The 21,852-nt window shown below is 46.5% G+C and overlaps 1 protein-coding gene across 2 annotated transcripts in view; it reads right to left on the reverse strand.

The window, feature by feature from the left end:
• Positions 1 to 21,852, reverse strand: part of LOC144755653 (uncharacterized) — a 533,565-nt gene that overhangs the window by 344,314 nt on the left and 167,399 nt on the right. For both annotated transcript variants that reach the window (XM_078644812.1, XM_078644811.1), the window contains exon 2: positions 14,837 to 14,976. In XM_078644812.1, the coding sequence (XP_078500938.1) occupies positions 14,837 to 14,976 (140 nt within the window). The remainder of the gene's footprint in view (positions 1 to 14,836; positions 14,977 to 21,852) is intronic.

Below are 21,852 nucleotides of genomic sequence, written 5' to 3' on the forward strand. Positions count from 1 at the left end.
GGTTACGACCAGTTTTGTAGTTGGATCACTGGGGCGCTGGATTCTCTGATACCCATCGTCTCTTGTAAACTGAGCACTAGAGATCCGAGCCCCTGGTATGACGGGGCACTGCGGGCCCTGAAGGGGAGCTGTAGGCGGGCGGAGAGAGCCTGGCGGAAGACGTATGATGCTGATATGAAAGCCGCGTACGTTGCCTCCGTCAGGATCTATCATCGAGCTATTTGTAAAACTCGTGCGGCGTTTTATGCATTGGAATTCCGCAATAGCTCGAACCTGTCCAAGACTATTTTTAAAGCCGTTAAAGATCTTTTGGCAAAAAGAACTACCTCCCCGGCAGTTGGCTCCATTTCTCATTGTGAGGCACTGGCTTCCTTCTTTTTGGAGAAGGTTCGAGCTATTTATCAGGCTTTCCCAGCCAGTGGGCTCGACCAGGGTACACAAGATGGTACTCAAGGAGACACTACATTGCACTCCTTTCCTCCGATACTTCCGGAGGGATTTAACAAACTTGCCGTGCAGATCAAGTCAGGTTCACCCTCGGATCCAGTAAGATCAGCTCTTTTTAGAGACCAGTCTTTTCTGGGGCGATCCGCATTGTGTTCCTTGATTAACCTGTCGTTGACCTCGGGAGTGGTGCCGGTTAAATGGAAGCAGGCGGTGGTTTCTCCAATTTTGAAGAAGCCTTCGCTGGATCCTGTGAAACCTGAGAGCTACCGGCCGATTTCATTACTCCCTTGGGCGGCGAAGGTGGCAGAGGCTCATGTTAACTTGGCCCTGTCAGATCATCTCGCCCGGGCCGATGCCCTCGACCCCGCGCAGAATGGCTTCCGTGCTGGGCACAGCACGGAAACGGCTCTTCTTGCGATGGTGGAACATCTGCGGACGGTGCTGGATGCTGGTCAGACGGCGGCGCTGGTATTATTAGACCTCAGCGCCGCCTTTGACACGGTGTCTCACAGTATTCTGTTGCACCAGTTGGAGGAGATTGGTGTTGGGGGACAGGCCCTGCAGTGGTTCCGCTCCTTTCTCGACGATCGTTCCTTTTGCGTGGCCATCCCTCCCTTTCAGTCCAAATTCCATCCTCTGGCCATGGGGGTTCCGCAGGGATCCTCGCTGAGCCCCACGTTATTTAATCTATACGTGAGACCGCTGGCTGATGTCGTAAGGCAGTGGGGCCTTACTATGGTCTCGTATGCTGATGATACTCAGCTGGCGGTTACTCTCAGCGGGGATGCGGAGGTTGATGCCCCCAGGTTTCAGAATGGACTGAAGGCGGTGGCCAGCTGGATGACGGCGCACTGTCTCCAGCTTAACGCATCTAAGACCGAGGTTATGATCGTCGGAAAGAGAGAGGAGCTCTGGGGGGACAGCTGGTGGCCCTCGGAACTGGGACCATCTCCTACCCCGGTCTCAGAATTAAAAAACCTGGGAGTCTGGCTGGATAGTAGCCTTAACTTTGTGGCCCACACCAAAAAAAACGCGGCCTGCTGTTTTGGCGTGCTCCGGGGCCTAAGACCAGTCCTTAAATTTTTCGATGCCCCGACCAGGCAGCTGGTGATTCAGGCAACGGTAATTTCCCGGCTTGATTACGCCAGCTCTCTCCTGGTTGGGGCTAACCAGGCAGAAATTACCCGTTTGCAGCGGGTGCAAAACGCTGCTGCTAGAGCTATTGTAGGTCTGCCAAGATGGTGCTCTGTCTCCAATGTTCTTCGTTCCCTGCACTGGTTGCCGGTGAAGATGAGGATCCACTTCAAGGTGTTGTGTCTGGCTTTTAAAATTCTGAAAGGTACTGCCCCTCAGATCCTGTCCGATCTCTTGTCTCTGTATGTCCCGGCACGCTCTCTTCGATCTTTGGGCCAGGCTTTTGCCGTGGTCCCCCGTTTTAAGTTGTGTCGTGCCGGCGGTCGATCCTTCCGTGTGAAGGCTGCGGCCATTTGGAATTCTCTTCCGGCTGAGATCCGTATGCTGGAGGATCTCCTACACTTTCGGAAAGCCATTACAACTTTTTTATTCTAATTCCCCTGTAGGTGTTTTTTCCCTGCTTTCTGTTGGTAGTGTTATGTTTCTCCTTGTCGGGCGCCAGGACGCTCCTTCGCTGGAGCAGCTGTGCGCCTAATAAAAAACATTAACATAACATAACTTAACATAACAGCACAAGCGATGGGCAGGCGAAACCTAAAAAGGCTTTAGTACCCTAAATCGTACGAGGTGAAGAATAGCCTGCTAGACCTGGCACCTTGTCGTTGGTCTCCCTTCCATTATTTGCTGTTGCCGCATGTGTTTTTTACTGGTTATAAAGGCTTTGGGCACTGTGCCACTGCTGTTCCGTGTCACAGTGCAAGTGCTCCCTATGGTAAATTGATGAATGGATTAGTGACTCCATGATTGGCTGGTTTGGTAAACCTGTCAGACCCTAGTTCAGTGCACTGAGTGTGTCCAGGACTTGTAAACCACATGCTGCTGGTGGGCTTGCAGCACTCGTTGTGCCACCCACAGAAGCAGCCAGTAAAAGTGTGTCTCAGGTCTGCCGTTTCAGAGCATGTGTGCAGTCTGGTACTGCCATGCTGACTGGGCAAGTGCACCCACTTACCAGTCCCTAGACCTTCCCTTTTCTATATATTAGTCACCCCTGTGGTAGGCCCAAGGGCAGGGTGCATTGTAGGTAAAAGGTAGGACATGCCCTGATGTGTGTGGCATGTCCTAATAGTGAATTACAGCCATTTTAATTTTTCACTATTGCAAGGCTACCTGTTCCCCAATGGCTAGGATGGGCAGTTTGATTATTACATCTTATAATCCTAACTGACTCGGAACCAGGTAGAAATTCGAGTTTAGTATGCCTGAATGATAAAATACATCTTTTAGTGAAGTTGGTTGTAACATTCTGTGTTTGAAAATACCACTTTTAGAAAGTAGGTATTTTCTTGTCTAACCATCCAAGCCTGACTCTGCTAGGTTGTGTATTCCTTGTCTGGAGTTTGAGTGGCAGGGGCTGGGGTATTCTAGGAGACAGGGTGAGTCAGCACAGGGCTGAATACAGAGATCTGCATGTAGATGGGTGGGAGGAGATGCACCCGGGGTCTGAATAGGGCTGGCCTTCCCTCCACAATGCTGGCTCCTCCTCCTGTGGTGCGTCTGTTGCCCTGCCCTGCCCCGGCCCGGTGAAAGGAAAGAAGGAGCCATGTAAACAGAGTGCTCCAGGACTGACCAGAACTGGTTTGGACTAGGCAAAGGCCTCTCTGCCTTCAGAGAACAAAGAGAAACTGTGTACATTGCCGGAGAAGAGGATCGACGTCGCATCAGATGCCGCCGCATCACCGGGAAGCGTTTCGCAAGGCATGTCGCGGCACAAAAGAATCGTTGAGTCACCGCACGGATCATGTCACATACAGAAGAAGACGCCATCATTGTTTCATTGCACCGAATCTTCATCGCATCACAGAGCTGCTGGTCGTATCGCTACGGAAGCGCAGTAAGAAACCGACGCATCACCTTCCCACGCCGAGAAGAACCGACGCATCCCCTGCGTATCAGTAGGGACCAGACGCATCACCGTTCTTGCGTGTAGGGAACCAACGCATCACCTTCCCTGCAACACTTTCGTTGTATAGCGTTACGCATCCAAAGGAACATTGAACTCAAACACTCGCATTTTACATCTGAAGAGAACTAAGCTATTTCTACCATTTTTTAAAGTACAGTATTGTGCATTTTTTTTCGCTTATGGTCTTGTGTTAAGTCTATATAAAAATACTTATTTTTATACTACAACTTGGGTGGTGTCCATCTGTAGGGTTGTCACTGGGTTACTGTATGTGTTCACAAATGCTTTACACACTGCCTCTGAGATAAGCCTGTCTGCTTGTGCCAAGCTACCAAGGGGCTGAGCAGGGGTTATTTTAGGAGTGTACCCCCTTACCCTGACTAGACGCAAGGGTCCCTATTTGTCAAAGGTACCTATCTCTGCCAACTAGAGACCCCCAAATCTAACAGAGCCCAATTGAGGTACATTCGAAGAGCCAAAACAGAGAGCAGAACAGATTACTGCTGTTGGCTCCATACTGTACTCTAGGGGCTACCCTAGAATGACTGCAGGGTAGCCCCAGATTGAAGAAGCCTGGGCTAGTACACTATTACAATTAAAAGAGAATAGTCTGTGTGCAGATGCATTTCTTCTACAGTGTTAAAGGCAGACAGTCCAAATCAAACCAAGGGGTTGGGTACACATCTATTGGGATAATTTACACCATTTTATTTAACAGATTGTGTTTTGTGTATGGGTTTTTAGCCCCATAGCTGAGGAGCAATCCGTTTGGTGGTTGCTATTTAGTCAAAACCAATGGTATTACGCTAGTCCACGGCTGCAAGGTTTCTCTCATAATTGTCACCAAACGTTTCGCATAATGCAACATATGCTACATAATTTGCAATGTTATCAGTAAAACATTTAGTGCAAAGAGATACAAAGTTAGTTACAAAAACAGCAATGCATGTGGTACTGTGCAGTGTTCAACTTTGCAAAAGTAAATTGGTCAAAAATGAGTTGCTGGATGCTATAAATAAGCGTTGGACTGGTATTAGGAAGGTGAAACCTTTACCCAGACTATACTAATGTGTGCTAAAATGTAAAAATAATATTGCCACAGAACGTGCTGCATATTTTGCATATTCTTTGTTAAAGTTGATCCCTCCATTGACACTTAATTCTACTGTTGGTGCTGTAAATTGTCAGCCACTCTCATTTTAAGGGGTCCCGTTTACTGCCAGCTACTTTGGAATCCTGTTTGTTCGGTTTACTGTATTGTTAACAACATTCCACAACCTTCAAGGAGTTAAATCTAATATTTCGCAGAGCAAGAGCTAAAAGGCTCATTTGGGCAGAACAACGTCAAGCTCCTAATAGAAGCCATTCTTATCTAAACAAGAAAGCAAACTGGGCGTTTAGCCATGGTGGCACGTAGCTCCAGAAGCCAGGCAACCCGTAAACTGTCATCTGCTGCAGGAAGAGTTAATAAACAAGCCCCCATCCCATTCCCCCCAACTCCAGTTTAATTTGAGGTGGGGTTACATAAATATAAACAAAACTGTACCAACCTTCACATCTAGTCTTAACAAGGGTTACTCGTACTAGAATGTTACTTGTGTGAAAATATTTTTCCTTTGACGAAAAGGAGCAATGGGTATGTTGTAGCAGTGAAGGGCACCCATATGAAGAAAATATGTCGAAGGGACTTCTCTGACAATATTTACTTAAGGTGTCTAACTAAACATCCCCTCTCTTCTACCAAAGCAAATGTTTACTCCATTTTTTGCAACGGGAAGCTGATAATGGAAGCAGATGAGGAGTAAACATTGATACATCCCAGAAAATATGCTACAGGCAAAAGAAATGGAGAAAAATACGTGGCAAGCACAAGAACAAATAAAAAGCCAGGAAAGAGAGGGAGCAGGATGTAAGTCCCTTTTAAGCTTATATTAAAAACAATAGATTTCTCAAAGCACAGTGCAAGTGCTGTCTAGTCAAAACCTAAATAGAGAAGAGAACACTTGACTGCTGATCTGTGTATCCACATATTGTCCTCAGACAAACAATTTAAAAAATAACCACCAAAAATTGCCATTTCAACTCTAACTCCCAATGTGGATTTGATAGTCCATTATTTGCCATGAAGAAGAATGCGAGTATAGTCAAACACCTACAGCCCTTCAAAATTGATGAAAACAACTTTGAGAGGGCAATGGAATATGAAACCCCTTGAAGGATATCACAAATGTGGTACATGTGTTGCTTGCTGTCAAACAATAGAAGGAACAGAATTTCAAATAGACAACGTTAAATGGAGACACACCAGCTTTTCCAATTACTGCACAAAGAATGTCGTCTACGGGATTATTTTCCCCTGCCAGAAATATTGGAGAAACCAACCAAGAAGTGAGTCAATGGATAGTGCAATATAAATCTCGCATTAGAACAAACAGAGCATGTGCACCTCTAGTCAATCACTTCTGTATAATGGGCCATACAGAAATAGATTTGCAATGGACAGTTCAACTAGCAATCCAGTCCAATTCCAGTGGTGATGACATTGAAACAGCTCTTACACAAACAGAAGCTTACTTGATATTGAGTTATATTACTGTAATCAAAGGTCTGAATGAAATGACAGAACTACCCAGATTATTAAGGAAAAAAAAGGGTATCTAAACTGGAGAGAAATTTACCATAATTCAAGGGGCTAGAAAATGCGACGAGTAAAAACAACCTGGAAACTAAGGTAAACAGAATACAGGATGCATTACACCTTACCTTGAAAATAAGGCAAAGAAGTGACATTAATAACTCACTGAAAGAATCTCCAAAATTAAACAATTTTACCCTTAATTACACATATATATATATATATATATATATATATATATATATATATATGCAGTACGTTGTCGTCCAAAACAGCACATCCAGCCGTGAAAAAAGACGAGGCAAACCCAATGATGGTGCGTGTTATTTTATTAAGCCCAACACCACTCTGCCATGATATATATATATACAAAACAATAGTAGATAGTGCCTAGGACAACAAACAGACCCAAAATGCACTATAAAATTGGTAAGAGAAAGTGATTCAAATACATTTACAGGCAGTGCAGAGAAATGTCTTGTTACTTACCGCTAATCATCATTACCCTGATCAGGGTCCTACTCATCCCAGTCCTTACTATGTGAGGCGATTAGCATGTTAGTGTTTCTTTTATTTATATTATAAAAGTCACTCCTAACCACCAGCATGCCTGTTAACAACAAGTCCGGACACAAATACAGCAGGAGGGAGGGAGGGAGGGAACAGGACCGGGATGAGGAGGACCCTAATAGGTGTGGTGAAGATTACAGGTAAGTAACAAGACATTACCCCCTCATGCGTTCTTCTCGTCTCAGTACTTACTGTGTGAGGACCTCACAAGCAGAAAAACCAAGAAGAAAAAATGCAGTACACCAGGGATCCATGCAAAAACACAAATCGTTTAATCAAACAAATGATCAAGGTACAGCACTGTTCAAGACACCAACAGCAAAATTGTCCACAGAGGCATGCAAAAAATCAAGGCGATAATGCGAGACAAAAATATGATGGAATTGTCAGGTGGTCGCTCTACAAATTTCCTGGATAGAAACCCCTGCTGCTTCAGCCACGGAAGCGGACACAGAATGCGTCGAACGACCCTGCACCAGAGAAGGAGGAGGCAGACCCACAGACTTATAGGACTAGCAGACCGCCAAATGCACCCACCGACTAATGGTGGAAGTAGAAACCTTCTTCCCCCTGGCTACACCCCCACAGGAGACAAACAGGGCAGAAGAAAGACAAAAACCCAGCGTATGCTGGATGTAAACCTGAAGGGCCCTGCGAACATCCTAGAAGGAACAATCGCATCACCACCCCTAGGCAAATCAGGAAACGCCACCTCCTGCTGCAAATGGAATTTGGAGGAGACCTTAGGGAGAAAGGCCAGGTCATGCCACAAAACCACCCTGTCCTGCTGAAACTGCAAATAAGGAAAGGAAACAAGTAAAGCCCCCAACTCAACCAACTGCCTAGCGGAGGTACTGGCCAACAGAAAAGCCACCTAAGCACACAACCACAAAAAACCCACATCCAACAAGGGTTCAAAAGGGGGCAACTGCTGTCCCCTCAAAACAGTCGGGAAATCCCAAGAAGGGACAATCACAGGAGTGACCGGATGACGAAGCCAAAGACTCTGCAGAAGCAGACTCACCAAAGGAGCAACACACTCCAAGGAGGCCCCCGAACCCATATATGCCCGAACCGCAGCCCATTGAGCGGAGAAAGTAGATGGGGAAAGGCCTTTCAAAAACCCATCTCGAAGAAACTCAATAAGCCAGAGGCCCAACCACAGGATCCACACCATGAGAGGAGCACCAGGTGACAAAGGAGCCCCAATGCTTACCAAAGCTCTTACGGGTTGAAGGCCGACTCGAAAGCTGAATATCCTGGGTCACCAAAGCAGAACAGCCCAAAGATTCCAACGTCAACCGTTCAAGAGCCAAGCCATCACATTTAAGCAACAAAGATGGGTCAAAGCCAGGAGAGGAAACTGAAGAGGAGACGGAACCAAGGGAAGCTGAACAAACATGCCTCCTGCCAGCTGCATCAGCAGCAGACACCAAAGGCGGAAGGGGCAAAATGGTGCAATCAAGAGTACAGACACACTCTTCCCCCAAATCTTCTGCAGCACCCTCAGGAGGAGGGGAATTGGAGGGAAGGCATACAGAAGGTCCGAGGGCCAAGGACTCAAGAGTCCATCCACCGCCTAAGCCTGAGGACAGATCACCTCGTAACAGAACCGGTGGAGACGAGAGTTGAGAGGAGAAGCAAAAAGATCAATCCAGGGAGTCTCGATCTGAAGACAAAGGTCCCGGAACAGATGAACAGACAGATTGAACAGAACTGAGGATGGAAGGTCGTGGCTCAAGCTGTCTGCATAAAAGTTCTGGAGTCCTTGAATGTAAACAGCCCTCAATGCAGACCGGTGAGACTCCCACACAGGCACAAATAAAGTAAGCCATCAGATTCAGAGATGCACACCGGGTCCCCCCCTGGAGGTTAAAGTAACAATGAGCCACCTGATTGTTGGTACGAACCAACAGATTCACCCTTTAGACGATGACCTAAAAGAACAGCATCGCCTGCCAAACGGCCACCAACTCCTGCCAATTCAAGGAGCGGGTGCTGGCCTCCCGAAGCCACTGGCCCTTGGCCTCCAAGGACCCCAACGTGGCCCCCATCCGCTAAGACTGGCGTCCATCATCAACAAGTTGAGAGGAGGAAGCTGGGAACGCACCCCCATCACCAGATTAGGAGTGCAAAGGCACCAGTCCAAATCCTTAACCAGAACAGGGGAAAGAGGATCCAGAGCATCGTAATCTGCAGAGTAGGGGTCCCAATGAGCCAAAAGATGATTCATCAAGGGCGTGCAGGCTAGCCCAAGGAACCACAGCAGTGGTGGCAGCCATCAACCCCTGGACCCACAACCAAAGCCATGCTGGGGCAGATGGGTGACTCAGCAGGTCCCTCAAAAGAAGCTGAAGGGTAGAGATCCGAGCAGGAGGGAGAAACACCGCCCCCAACAAGGTGTCAAAAAGTCCCCTGTTAAACTGAAGTCTCTGCTCAGGGACCAGATGAGACTTCACCACATTCAACTTGAATCCCAGACTCTGGAGCATGGCCATCATTGTCTCCACCACCAGAAGAGTCTTAGGAAGGGAAGAAGAAGAGACCAGAAAATCATCAATATAGAGAAACACAGAGAAACCCTGAAGCTGTAAAACCCCCACAGAAGGAGCCAATACCTTGGTAAAAGTCTGAGGAACAGCAGAGAGGCCGAAAGGAAACACCAAAACTGCTAATGGACCACGTGCACTGTAAACCTCAGGAACCACTGACTTCCCGGATGAACAGGAACGTGAAAATAGGCATCTTCTAAGTCCAGAGAAGCCAAAGAATTGCCCTCCTGGATAAGGGGAATGACAGACTGCAAGGTGACCATCAACAAATGATCCAACCGCATCAACTTGTTCAAAGACATGAGATTCAGAATCGGGCAGAAGGAACCATCGGATTTTGGGACCAGGAACAGAGTCGAATAGAATCCTAGGCCCGCTCTGCCACTGGAACCAGGACAACAGCACCCTTCAACAGCAAGAGATCAACGCCCAACAACATGGCAGCCCGTTTCAAAAAGTCTATTGACAATGGGGTATCTCGAAAAAAGTCCAATGGCGTCGGGCCTGGAATGGAATCAAGTAACCCAGAGTGATGACCGACAGGACCCACTGGTCAAAAATCAGACTGGATCAATGATCCAGGAACAAAGAGAGGCACGCCCACTCTTGTCTAGCACCCTGCTGCGGCTGCTTAGGACAGAATTTATAACGGAACGCATCCCCCTGACCACGACAGGGATGGGTAGAAGACAGAGTACCCTGAAAACCCTGCTTCTGGAAAAAAGATTTCTTCTTCAGCACAAACTCAAAGGGCTGAACAACTTCTTTTCTTCAGCAGACTGCTGCACCATTATGTTCAAAACGTCCCCAAAAAGCCGGAGACCAACAAAAGGCAGTTTATGGATCAAGGACTTCTAAGCGGTGTCAAGACCCCAAGGTTTGGTCCATAAAGACCTCCGACCAGCAACCACCGTACCGGCAGCTGAGGAGAAGGCCCACAGGGAATCAAAAGTCACATCAGACAGAAACTGAGCCAAGACCTCCATTTGGCCCAAGATAGGAGTGGAATACTCTGATCCTGAAGAGAGTCAAACAAAGCCTTGAAATCCTTGATAAGGACCTGCGAGACATAGGCCGAGTAAGTGCTAGCCCGAATCCCAAAATGAGAAGCAGAACACTTCAGCGCAGACTCAACCTTCCTTTCAACTCGATCAGCAAGGGAAGCATCCTCCAAGGACAAAGACGAAGAAGATGCCATGGAGGACAAAATAGAATTAACTTTAGGAACTTGAGGACACTGGGCATCAAACTCCACCAGGTGATAACGTTTTCCCAAAAAGTGAGTTATCTCCTGCTTGTCAACCTCAAGCCATTCCTTAGTCAGAATGTCTTTGATGACATCATGAAAGGGCAGGTCATCCGCCACAGAGGTACTATACTGGGATTAAAACCCCTTATCAGTCAAAGACTTAGGAGCAAACCCCAGCACCTCACGAATATGGACCAACATATGCAAAAAAAACTTCCACTGGATATACTTCCCATTAAGGGAATTGTCCATGTCCTCATCATCCTCCAATTTAGACTTTTTAGCAGAAGGCACAGGCAACACAGCCTGTACAGCAGAATTAATTAAATCATGTAAATCAGACCTGGAAATCTACAACAGGTCATCCTCCAGCAGCTCCTGTACATTATTCTCTTTGGACAAATACTTCACAGGCACCGGAGAAGAATTCTCATCCCCCGTGGCAGAAGCTTTAGGAAGAGCAAATACCACACAGAAAGCCATAGAAACCAGGAAGTGTCCAGCAACTCCCACTAAATACTGTCACTAGGCAACCAAATCACGTCAAACACAAGATCAGGAAATGCCAAATGGACAGCCCTACTGCCTCCCCCACAGCCATAGAAACAAGTATTTGCAATGCAATAGGTCTCGCATATTTACGAGAGTTTCGTAAATAAGTGACCTATTGCTTGTTCACTTCTGATTACATGATTGTAAAGCTGTGAACGATTTATCCTTGTATCCTAAATAATAACTGGTGGGATTACTAAACTATTTGTCAGACATCGCATATTATTTCTCGTCCTGTCCTTTATGACTTCTCCAGCTCCGCTACGACCCACCCCGTATTCCTTCACTGGGCCTCTAGTCCGCTTCTATCCCCGCTTCCTACAGGCACCCTCCTTCCGCCCCTCGCGGCACCGCCCCCACTACACCCAGCAATCTTTATGCTTCTCCCCAGTCCGTCCCTCCACGCGAGGTCCGAGTACCCTGAAAAAATTGAAACAGGCCTAAACATCTCCGAACAGGATAATTTACTATTGGGTAAAGATCATATTTGCGTGCATTAACCACATTACCGGCAGAGCAATAATACAGGCCTGACTGCGTACGCATATAATGCGCTCCCACACACAGCAGCGGTTGTAGGGCATGTGCAGGAAGGCAGTTTCCGCATATACAACACAAGCTTTCTATTGCATCAGTGTTTAAATTTCCAGCATCATGTTATGTGGCACATATTTCTATGGTGCGCATACTGTCCCTAGCATGGCGTTGCAGCAGATTTCAAGGCATTGCTTTTACTACCTGACCTTTACATCCTACTATTCGTTATTACGGGCACACAGACTTTAGACTCTATTTGGAGTCACGATTATGATGTTGCTATATTTGCAACATGTTTTATTAATTTTGAGCTGATGCACGATAGTGTGAACCATGCAGCGCGCAACCAAACATAACTATTGGCATCTGTTTTCTAATATTAGCTGTTACATGCACAGTATAGATGTTAAAGTTAAAGTTAAACTTATTTTAGAGTCACAATCCTTGCAGCCAATAAATACTCTAATTAAATGCGTTCTGCATTTTGGTCACAGCGCTTTACGCGAAGGCGACCACTTCATTAAATGTTATCGCAGTGAGACCCGTGATGAATAACATGCTGTTTCCATAAGAAATTCAGTTGCGTGCAAACATACTGTTGCACAGTCCACGGAAGTCTTAAGTATTATGCCAAAAACTGCTTTCAAGCGCATACCACATGTTAAACCACTTTAGTGTTAGACAAAATTAATCTCATATGCAGACTCATACAACCAGAAATTGTGGTATCTTAAAGCATGCATTGGCATCCCATCTTAAACGAGAGCCTTAGAATGACAGTGCTCATCAAAAGCATACTTCACCACTGCGCCACGTTAAGGTATAAACAGACCAGATTGAACAAGTATCCTGAAATTACAGTACTCTTCCAGAACATGCTTCCCTAGTGCTGTATGCTGAAGTGAAAACAATCCGTATCCCCGACCGATGGATACCTAGAACATGCAGAGAACATGTTCTGAAAGGTGAGCGTAGCATTTGTGATAATGCGATGTTCGAAAAGTGGGTTTTGGCATGTTTGTGTCACCTGATTGCTTTTTATATTCTAGCATCTGTCGGGGGATACGGATTGTGAACGGAGATGTATGAATCCGAGAACTCAATTTGCCTGCAACAATTCCGGCAAAAATTCACATGATCAAAATTCCTTATAGACAGTGTGATTACAAGATTTCCATTAAGATCAAGAATTCCCACTTTAACATAAACTTTCTCACTACAGGGAGATGGCTGGGGAGTTAATCCATACTCGGCCGAGACTCTGTTCTGAGTTGTGAAATCCCCAAAATAGAACGAGAAATGAAAGCGATCGAAAGCTATCGCGAACTACAAAAAAAAAAAAGCCCGCAGTGGTGCGCACGCGCGCGCCACAGCCAGCATATGTTGTGAATCATCGTGGCTGTCAAGCCGCGATAATTCAAAACATACTGCCTCTGGTGCGCGTAACAGACATCAATAGGCCATGGGCGGAGCTATGCGACCGCCTATGGCCTATTGCGTGTTCCGTTTCAAAACAGTACGCACGCGAAGGCCAATGAAATTGGACCTTGGACTCCACAACAGCACGAGCCTTGTGGAATGCAAGGTACGTTTTTAATTCCCCCAGAATAGGCTCGCGCTGCGCGACACTGCATGCGCAGTGTACGCTAGGCCCGAGACCTAAAAAAACCACGGCCCTTGGAGCCAGATGCTGCTAGAAAACCTCAGCACCAGAATGACCCGAAGAGAACGCAAATGAAAGCTCCCCACCCCAGCCATGCACATGCGCAGGGACCTCGTTCGGGCAACGGAGCAGGTACGCAACTGATCGGAATACCAGTACGGTCAGCATGCACACATTAAGTCTACAGCTCCAAGTATATCCCAGGATTCAGCCCGCGAGAGGTGCCGGCGCACTCAGTTCCTCAGGAATCCAAGTTCAAACCAACTCGACCTTAAGCAACCTCTGAGATCAGAGCAAATCTGAACAGAGCAGCATGACCATAGGTGATGTATGCAAATGGAAAAAAACAAAACCTTACCGCACCCTAGAACCCCAGAGCGACCGGCAGCAGCAGGAAAGAAAACACGGCACAGTAAACACCAAAACTCCGGCAGCCATCTCGGACAGTAAAAACAACAGGCATGGCAGTGGATGGGGGGGGGGGCTTTAATAATAGAAATAAAAGAGACACTAACGTGCTAATTGACAGTTGTGAGGCAGGACTGCGTCACATAGTAAGGACTGGGACGAGGAGGACCCATGAGGGGGTAATGGAAAAGTCTGTAAACAATTCTTACATGCGACATGAAACAATGAGGCAAAGCGATGTGTTACAAAGTAATTGTTACTGAACGAACGGGGCAGGAGGGAAAGCCTATTGAGCTCACTCTTCATTAAATGTCTAAATAGGACTACAAACAATGTAGAGTTATCGGACCAGCTGCCAAGTGACTAGGGACGGTGCCTGAAATCTGGGGTCCTGAACTATACTAGGAGTGCTACCCAACTCTTCTTTCAAGGAGAAAGCAAAGCTGCTCTGGATGGAGGTCCTAGAAGTGTAGCCTAGGAAGCAAAGTGGTCCAGAAAAGATTATCCCAGCTCAGCAAAGTGCTGAGGAGCCAAGGAACCATCTGTACACCATCACTACAAGACCCAGTGAAAGGATAAGTCCTAAAGGAACAACGGTTGAGACCCTCTTCATCACTGAAAATCTCAGTGTGTACTCCAGTTGCCCAGAACAAGACCTGGAGCTTGCTTGGTTCTCCTCCTTGAACTGGTAGTGGCTGGTGGGGTAGCCAGTGATGTTGCATGCAGTTGTTTAGGTATTTGGATTTAAAGCCCCACTTCGTGTTTGTCTTTTTGTGCATGCGGGTGATCAGCATTTCAGGAAGGAAGAAACTAACTTTTTACTTGCCTGGCTTATTTCTTGTGAAACGCCTTTATCAAAGTAGGAAGGGTTGGTTTATTGGAAAAACCTATTATTATGCACATTTATGCTTTCATGCGTAGCATTTACCTGTGCACTAAATGAAGTACCATATTTTTAAAGTGAAAGCACTGGCTGGAGTGGTAGTGTTATGGAATGCTTTGTCTCGCTGAGTTCCTAAGTTTCTAGTCAGCACAACTCCCTGAGTAAACATTTGACTTTTCTGTTACCTTGACACTGAAGTGGCAGAAGGATATTGGGTCACCACAGCTGACCACAAACACATACCGTCTGTTTTCTTCCCTGATTTGTGGGTCTTCCACCACTATCACTATCACTTTCATCTTCATCTTCTGATGTGGATTCTTGCCTTTGTCCATTGCTGCTGTCCACTTCTTCGTCCTCAGAAAAACCAAGGGCGTAAACATCTGGAGGAGCAGACATCAATACCACATCACTATCATGCATTGTGAAAGGTAGATAACATCAATGATGAGTAGAATACTTCAGATAGTTAAGGATGGGGCACACACAAAGCTGATAAAAGGCATTTGAACAAGATCTCCAAATAAGCATAGTAAATTCTGCACTATAGATTCAAAATACCTCATTTAGAAGGCGAAAACATGTTCAGTTTGTGTGATGAACCAATAGGCTTCTTGGTAACTTCTAATACTGCCTATCAATTGAAAACAAGTGTAGGTATAAACTTTACCACCTCCAAAATGTTAATCTGGCTCGCATGCCCAAAACACATATTTCCGTAAATGTGCCTATTTAGAAGACTCTAATCATAACAATTGTGTTACACAGTGCACATTATAGTTAGAGTTCTTTTCTGCTCCAGTGTTGATTTACAAATGATGAAAAACAATGCTGTTTGGACACATCCTGTTAGTAATTAATTCCTTTGACATTTGAGATATTCTTGAAAAACTTCAAAGGGAACACTTTAAAAAACTTGAATTGCTCTAAGAGCACCATTCTTAAAATAGCTACGATCTGTAAAGTTCATGCCTCGCTGGCTTAAGAACAAGCGCATACTTGACAAAAAAATCAACACATACTAGGGAAATCCTCAATGCTGACTAGGCAAAAACCTCAACACCTACTTGGCAAAAAAGAGACAGTCGTAAAAAATCGCTCTGAAGAGGAGCTCATGAATTTGTCAAATATTCCAACGCATCCATTGGTTCCTTTCCTACAGATTCAAGCTAGTGGCAAAATCTATGATTTTATGGAGTACAACATGTTTTTTTATGAAAAAGTAAAGAATTGTAGATTTTTAATATAGAGAAATTATAGTTGCCCACATTATTTTTGGTCTTCGGAAATGAGAAACTGTTTTTTATGGCGGTATAACTGATGATGCTATACTGTATGATTTTAATTAATCAGGCAATAAAGATTTTGGAACTTTTAGTGTCAGTGGGTCTGCAGTGCTAATTACTGTCATACTCGTTCATTTACTTAAATAAATAACTCAGTCAAGTTCTCGGGTTTTGATAGGACAGGTAATCGCTCGAGAGGTGTGTCTAGAAAAGTACATATCTTGAAGATTTTTATGTTCCTGAGTGCATTGTGTGCATGTTAATGTCAGCCTGGGAACTTCAAGTTTCAGAAATGTGGGTAAGTTGTCTCTGCATCTGCGCAATGTGTTTTGCAGGTCTGGTAAGCATGTTTTTAGGTCAACATAGATCATGCACACTTCTGATGTGCTGCAGGTGTTCTTCTGTGATAGACAGCATGGATTCTGCTGGAATATGACTCGTTATTTCGCATACCATTACTTCGCAGCATTTTACTACAAATTTTTTATTTAGCAAATACCATTACCACACAACGTTTTAGTTCACATACCTTTACATTGCAAGTGTTAATGTATGCGAAGTAAAAACTTGCCTAGTAATAAAAACAGACATTTACCCCAACGCTACACTAAATACAAATACACTACCCTACACATAACATACTCTAAAACACTACCCAAACACTACACTACCCTACACTACTCAAACACCACTACACTACCCTAAACCCTAAATCACTATCCCCGGACGACCCTTACCCTTCCCCTAGCCCGCTCTCTACACTACCCTGCATGACACCCCAACACTACCCTAAACCCTAAAAACACTATCTTACACTACACAATACCACAACACTACCCTAACCCCTAAAACACTACTCCTGCACAACCCTCCCCGGACCCCCAGTCCTGTCCCTACACCCAAACACTACCCTGCACGACACCCCAACACTACCCTAAACCCTAAAACACTACCCTACACTGCACTAACACTACCCTAAATTCTAGAACACTACACCCAGCATGACCCTGCCCCTACCCCAGTCCGTTCCCTACACTGAAACACTACCCTGCACGATCCCCCGACACTATACTAAACCCTAAAACACTACCCTACACTAACACCACAACACTCCCCTAAACTCTAACACACTACCCCCAGCTCAGCCCTGTCCCTACCCTCAGTCCTGTCCCTACTCCCAAACACTACCCTTCACAACCCCCAACACTACCCTACACTAAAATACACTCCTCTACACTACACAAACACAAGAACACCCTGCACAACCCTCCCCCTAGGACAACGCCCCCATCTTACTTCTCCTGATGTTCTCCTCATAGGTGATGAACCCTATGCGGAACTGCTTGGCAATCATGGCCCCCTCACTCCATGACGACGGGGGCCGCTCTCCCTATACCTGAGCCGCCGCTCCCTGTCACCTCTCCTTGCCTGGGACGCTGCTCGGCCAGCTTCCTGCTGACGCCTCCATAATGAGGCAGTTGTCATCATGCACCTTCCTGGCTGTGCTCATCCGGGTCAGCGTCGCTTCCTGGGTGGAGTTCTGCCTGAAGCAATGAGGCAGTTGTCATCGCGCACCTTCCTGGGTGCGCTCATCCGGGTCAGCGTTTCTTCCTGGGAGGAGTTCTGCCAGAAGGAATATGACTCCCTGAAGTCGCATCCCGCTGAAAGAACCTTGCATTAGCCATTACAACGCATGCATTGTTACAACGTTGACAGTCAGCTACCCTTGAGGCGGAAGCCGGGGGTGTTGCTCCTCAATTTTTTAATTAATTGCCGAATTTGCACATTGTTTGTTGATTTTAAAAACAGAACTGTGTTGTACTGTGTTGCTCACTCGACTGTAATTGGTGCTGGGATCTTGATGACACTTGCCTGCGCAGCGGAGCCAGCGCTGCTGTAGGAAGGGCCTAATCCCCGACGCCATCACTACCCACGAGTCACGGGGCAACGCCCCTTACAAGTAGCCACGCCCCCTCCCTGAGGTTAAAAACGCCGCGCTGAGACGTAGTTTGTGTTGACAGTCAGCTACCCTTGGGGCGGAAGCCGAGGGTGTTGCTCCTCAATTTTTTAATTAATTGCCGAATTTGCACATTGTTTGTTGATTTTAAAAACAGAACTGTGTTGTACTGTGTTGCTCACTCGACTGTAATTGGTGCTGGGATCTTGATGACACTTGCCTGCGCAGCGGAGCCAGCGCTGCTGTAGGAAGGGCCTAATCCCCGACGCCATCACTACCCACGAGTCACGGGGCCACGCCCCTTACAAGTAGCCACGCCCCCTCCCTGTGGTTAAAAACGCCGCGCTGAGACGTAGCCGGTGTTGACAGTCAGCTACCCTTGAGGCGGAAGCCGGGGGTGTTGCTCCTCAATTTTTTAATTAATTGCCGAATTTGCACATTGTTTGTTGATTTTAAAAACAGAACTGTGTTGTACTGTGTTGCTCACTCGACTGTAATTGGTGCTGGGATCTTGATGACACTTGCCTGCGCAGCGGAGCCAGCGCTGCTGTAGGAAGGGCCTAATCCCCGACGCCATCACTACCCACGAGTCAAGGGGCCACGCCCCTTACAAGTAGCCACGCCCCCTCCCTGAGGTTAAAAACACCGCGCTGAGATGTAGCCGGTGTTGACAGTCAGCTACCCTTGAGGCGGAAGCCAGGGGAGTTGCTCCTCAATTTTTTAATTAATTGCCGAATTTGCACATTGTTTTTTGATTTTAAAAACAGAACTGTGTTGTACTGTGTTGCTCACTCGACTGTAATTGGTGCTGGGATCTTGATGACACTTGCCTGCGCAGCGGAGCCAGCGCTGCTGTAGGAAGGGCCTAATCCCCTACGCCATCACTACCCACGAGTCATGGGGCCACGCCCCTTACAAGTAGCCACGCCCCCTCCTCATCCCTATGACCATGCACACTCCCCGGAAGCGCAGCGGACGAGCGCAGAGGGCACACCATCGGCACGCCGAAGACACGCCAAAGACTAGCCCGTCTGTGCCCGTCCGTGCCATGACGGGACACGGGGCAGAAGACTATGCCACCCCCTCTTACAAAAGGCTGGTAAGATCTCCTTCGGAACTAAGAGCGCTACGCCCTACTGCTAACATAAGGTGCACAACACTCAATCTCCATAAAACAGGAGTAAGCTCCTGCGCTAACTGCAAACTGACCACTACCATCTGCCAACCCTATCCTGACACCTCAAGGAGACACAGAAAACGTAAACTACCTCGCAACGTCGAGGCTCAAAAATACGTGTTCTACAGTACTAACTGCCGCTCACTACCGAAACACAAATTTGACATTTTCAACCTTCTATTAGATGATAATCCTAGCGTCCTCTTCCTGACAGAGACTTGGCTACACGAAAGTGCCGGCCCGGACATTGCTACTGCCCTCCCCGATAATTATGCAATCACTAGGATAGACAGAAATAAACAGCTAGGTGGTGGAATTGCAATCATCTTTAATAGAGATTTGAAGTGTACATTAGAACCAGTAGCCATCCCAGACTGTGAAGCCGGCCATTTCAAAACTTCACGATGTCAGGCTTATTGATATACCGGCCCCCCGGCAATCCCTCCAAATGGGCATCAAATTTAGCCAATCATATCACTCCATACTACATTACCTCAAACAATTTTTCTCTTCTGGGTGATCTAAATTTACATCTGGATGACCCTTCCATCCCCTTTTGCTCTAATTTACTAGACGACCTGAAGGCCCTAAATTTGACCTTAGTCAACTCTGGACCTACACATAAAGCCAGCCATCTGCTGGACCCTATAATCTCCAACATCAATGAGCTAAAATGGCTTAACACCACTCCCATTTGTTGGTCTGACCATCATTTAATAAAATTTAGCATAAATCTCTCACCTTCCCCCATCACGCAACCTGACTATCTTGCTATATCCAGAAAAAACTGGAAGCTAGTGGACTTGGCAAAACTCAACTCAGCACTCCATGACAACCCTCCCAGAAATGGTCAAAACATGGACAGCCTAGCGGTAGCTTCGCACAAATGGCTTAGCGAGGACGCTGATCAATGCTTACCCACCTCTCTCATCAAAGGAAGTAGACACCGCCACCCTGCTCCATGGTTTAATGACATTTTAAAAACCGAAAAATCTAAATGTAAAGCACTCGAGCGTAAATGGCGAAAAGACTACGCCCCCGACGCAAAAATAACCTATCATAAAGCCAGGAACTTATACCATACTGCCTGTGCAAAAGCACGAGCCGTATTCGTCTCTAACACTATCATGGAAGCAACTAACATTGTTCAATAAAGTCAAAGAACTAGCAGGCGCTCAAACCTCAGCCTCGGCTCCCCCACTGAATACTCAACAATGCCAAGCTCTAGCATGCTTTTTCACTGAAAAGATCGAAAAAATCATTATGGACATTAATACCAACAAAAATGAACCACCCCCTTCTTCTGACTTGGAATATACTCCCTGCTGTGAAACTACCCTGGAATCTTGGCCTCCCATCTCAGTAGACAAACTGAAAACTATTTTTAAGAACACCAAGTCTGGCTCCCCCAGGGACCCCATTCCGATTAAAGTAATTAAACAACTGGACGATCGCTCCCTGGAAATCATCGCAAATACTCTTAACACCACATTTGATCTTTCCACAGTTCCGGCCCTATGGAAACACGCCATGATAACCCCATTACTAAAAAAGCCCACAGCAAACCCGGAAATTCCGGCCAACTATAGACCCATATCCCTGCTCCCTGCCTTCTCCAAATGTTTGGAGAGAGACGTCCACTCGGTCTTATCCACATTTGCTGAAGAAAACTCACTTCTGCACCCCTCCCAATCGGGCTTCCGGGCTGGTTTCTCGACAGAAACCACCCTTCTAGGAGTTACGGAACACATCCGGAATCTCCTTGATAATGGTCAGAAGGTCGCGCTCATGCTTTTAGATCTGAGCGTGGCCTTTGACACTATATCCCACGAAATTCTCATCAAGGAGTTATACAGAAATGGGGTCCGTGGAAAAGCCCTTGAGTGGATTTGTTCCTTCCTGGCGGAACGCACTTTCCAAATAACATCCTCATTGGCCTGTTCTGATACCTTCTATGCCCCCCACGGAGTGCCACAGGGATCTATATTGAGTCCCCTGTTTTTCAATCTATATCTCAGACCCCTGGCCGACCTAGCCGAAAAATCCGGACTCACACTCATGACCTACGCCGACGATTCCCAAATTACTTTTTCTCTATCTGAATCCTGTCCGACATCCCCATCTCTCCTCAAATCAGGGCTTCTAAACATCCTTAATTGGATCACAAGAAACCAATTAAAGCTCAATGGAGACAAGACAGAGATTCTTCTCTTGGGAAAACGTCGAGACCTGTGGAATCCCTCACACTGGCCTAATCAGATGGGCATTTTTCCTACCCCAGTGACCCAAGTTCGAAATCTGGGAGTCATCATGGACAGCTCCCTTTCCATGAGTCAACAGGCCAGCAAAGTCACCGGCCTATGTCTCACCATCATTAAATGGCTGAGGAAAATTCTTTGGATGCTGCCCCTTTCCACTCAAAAGACCGTAGTCAATGCCCTCATAACATCACGGCTTGATTACGGCAACATTCTGTACCTTGGCTCTAACAAAGCGGTAGTCGGTCGACTACAATTGGTCCAGAAGGCAGCAGTCCGACTACTGTGCAAAATCCCTAAAAACTCCGGAGTCTCGAGCTACCGTCGGGAACTCCATTGGCTCAGGGTTGAAAGCAGAATCCGTTTTAAATCCCTGAACTATATGTTCAGAATTAAAGCAGGGACTGCACCTAGATACCTTCTAGCTCTGGCCCACCCCTATACTCCCAAGCGTAATCTTCGTTCGCAATCAGCTGCCAATTTCTGTGTACCAAGATTTAAATTGGCAAGAATGGGAGGCAGATCTTTTTCCCATCTTGGACCATCCCTTTGGAACGCACTCCCTCCCTTCCTTCGAAAGG

Source organism: Lissotriton helveticus, chromosome 5_1 (genome assembly GCF_964261635.1).
Source record: "Lissotriton helveticus chromosome 5_1, aLisHel1.1, whole genome shotgun sequence".
Taxonomy (NCBI): Eukaryota; Metazoa; Chordata; class Amphibia; order Caudata; family Salamandridae; genus Lissotriton; species Lissotriton helveticus.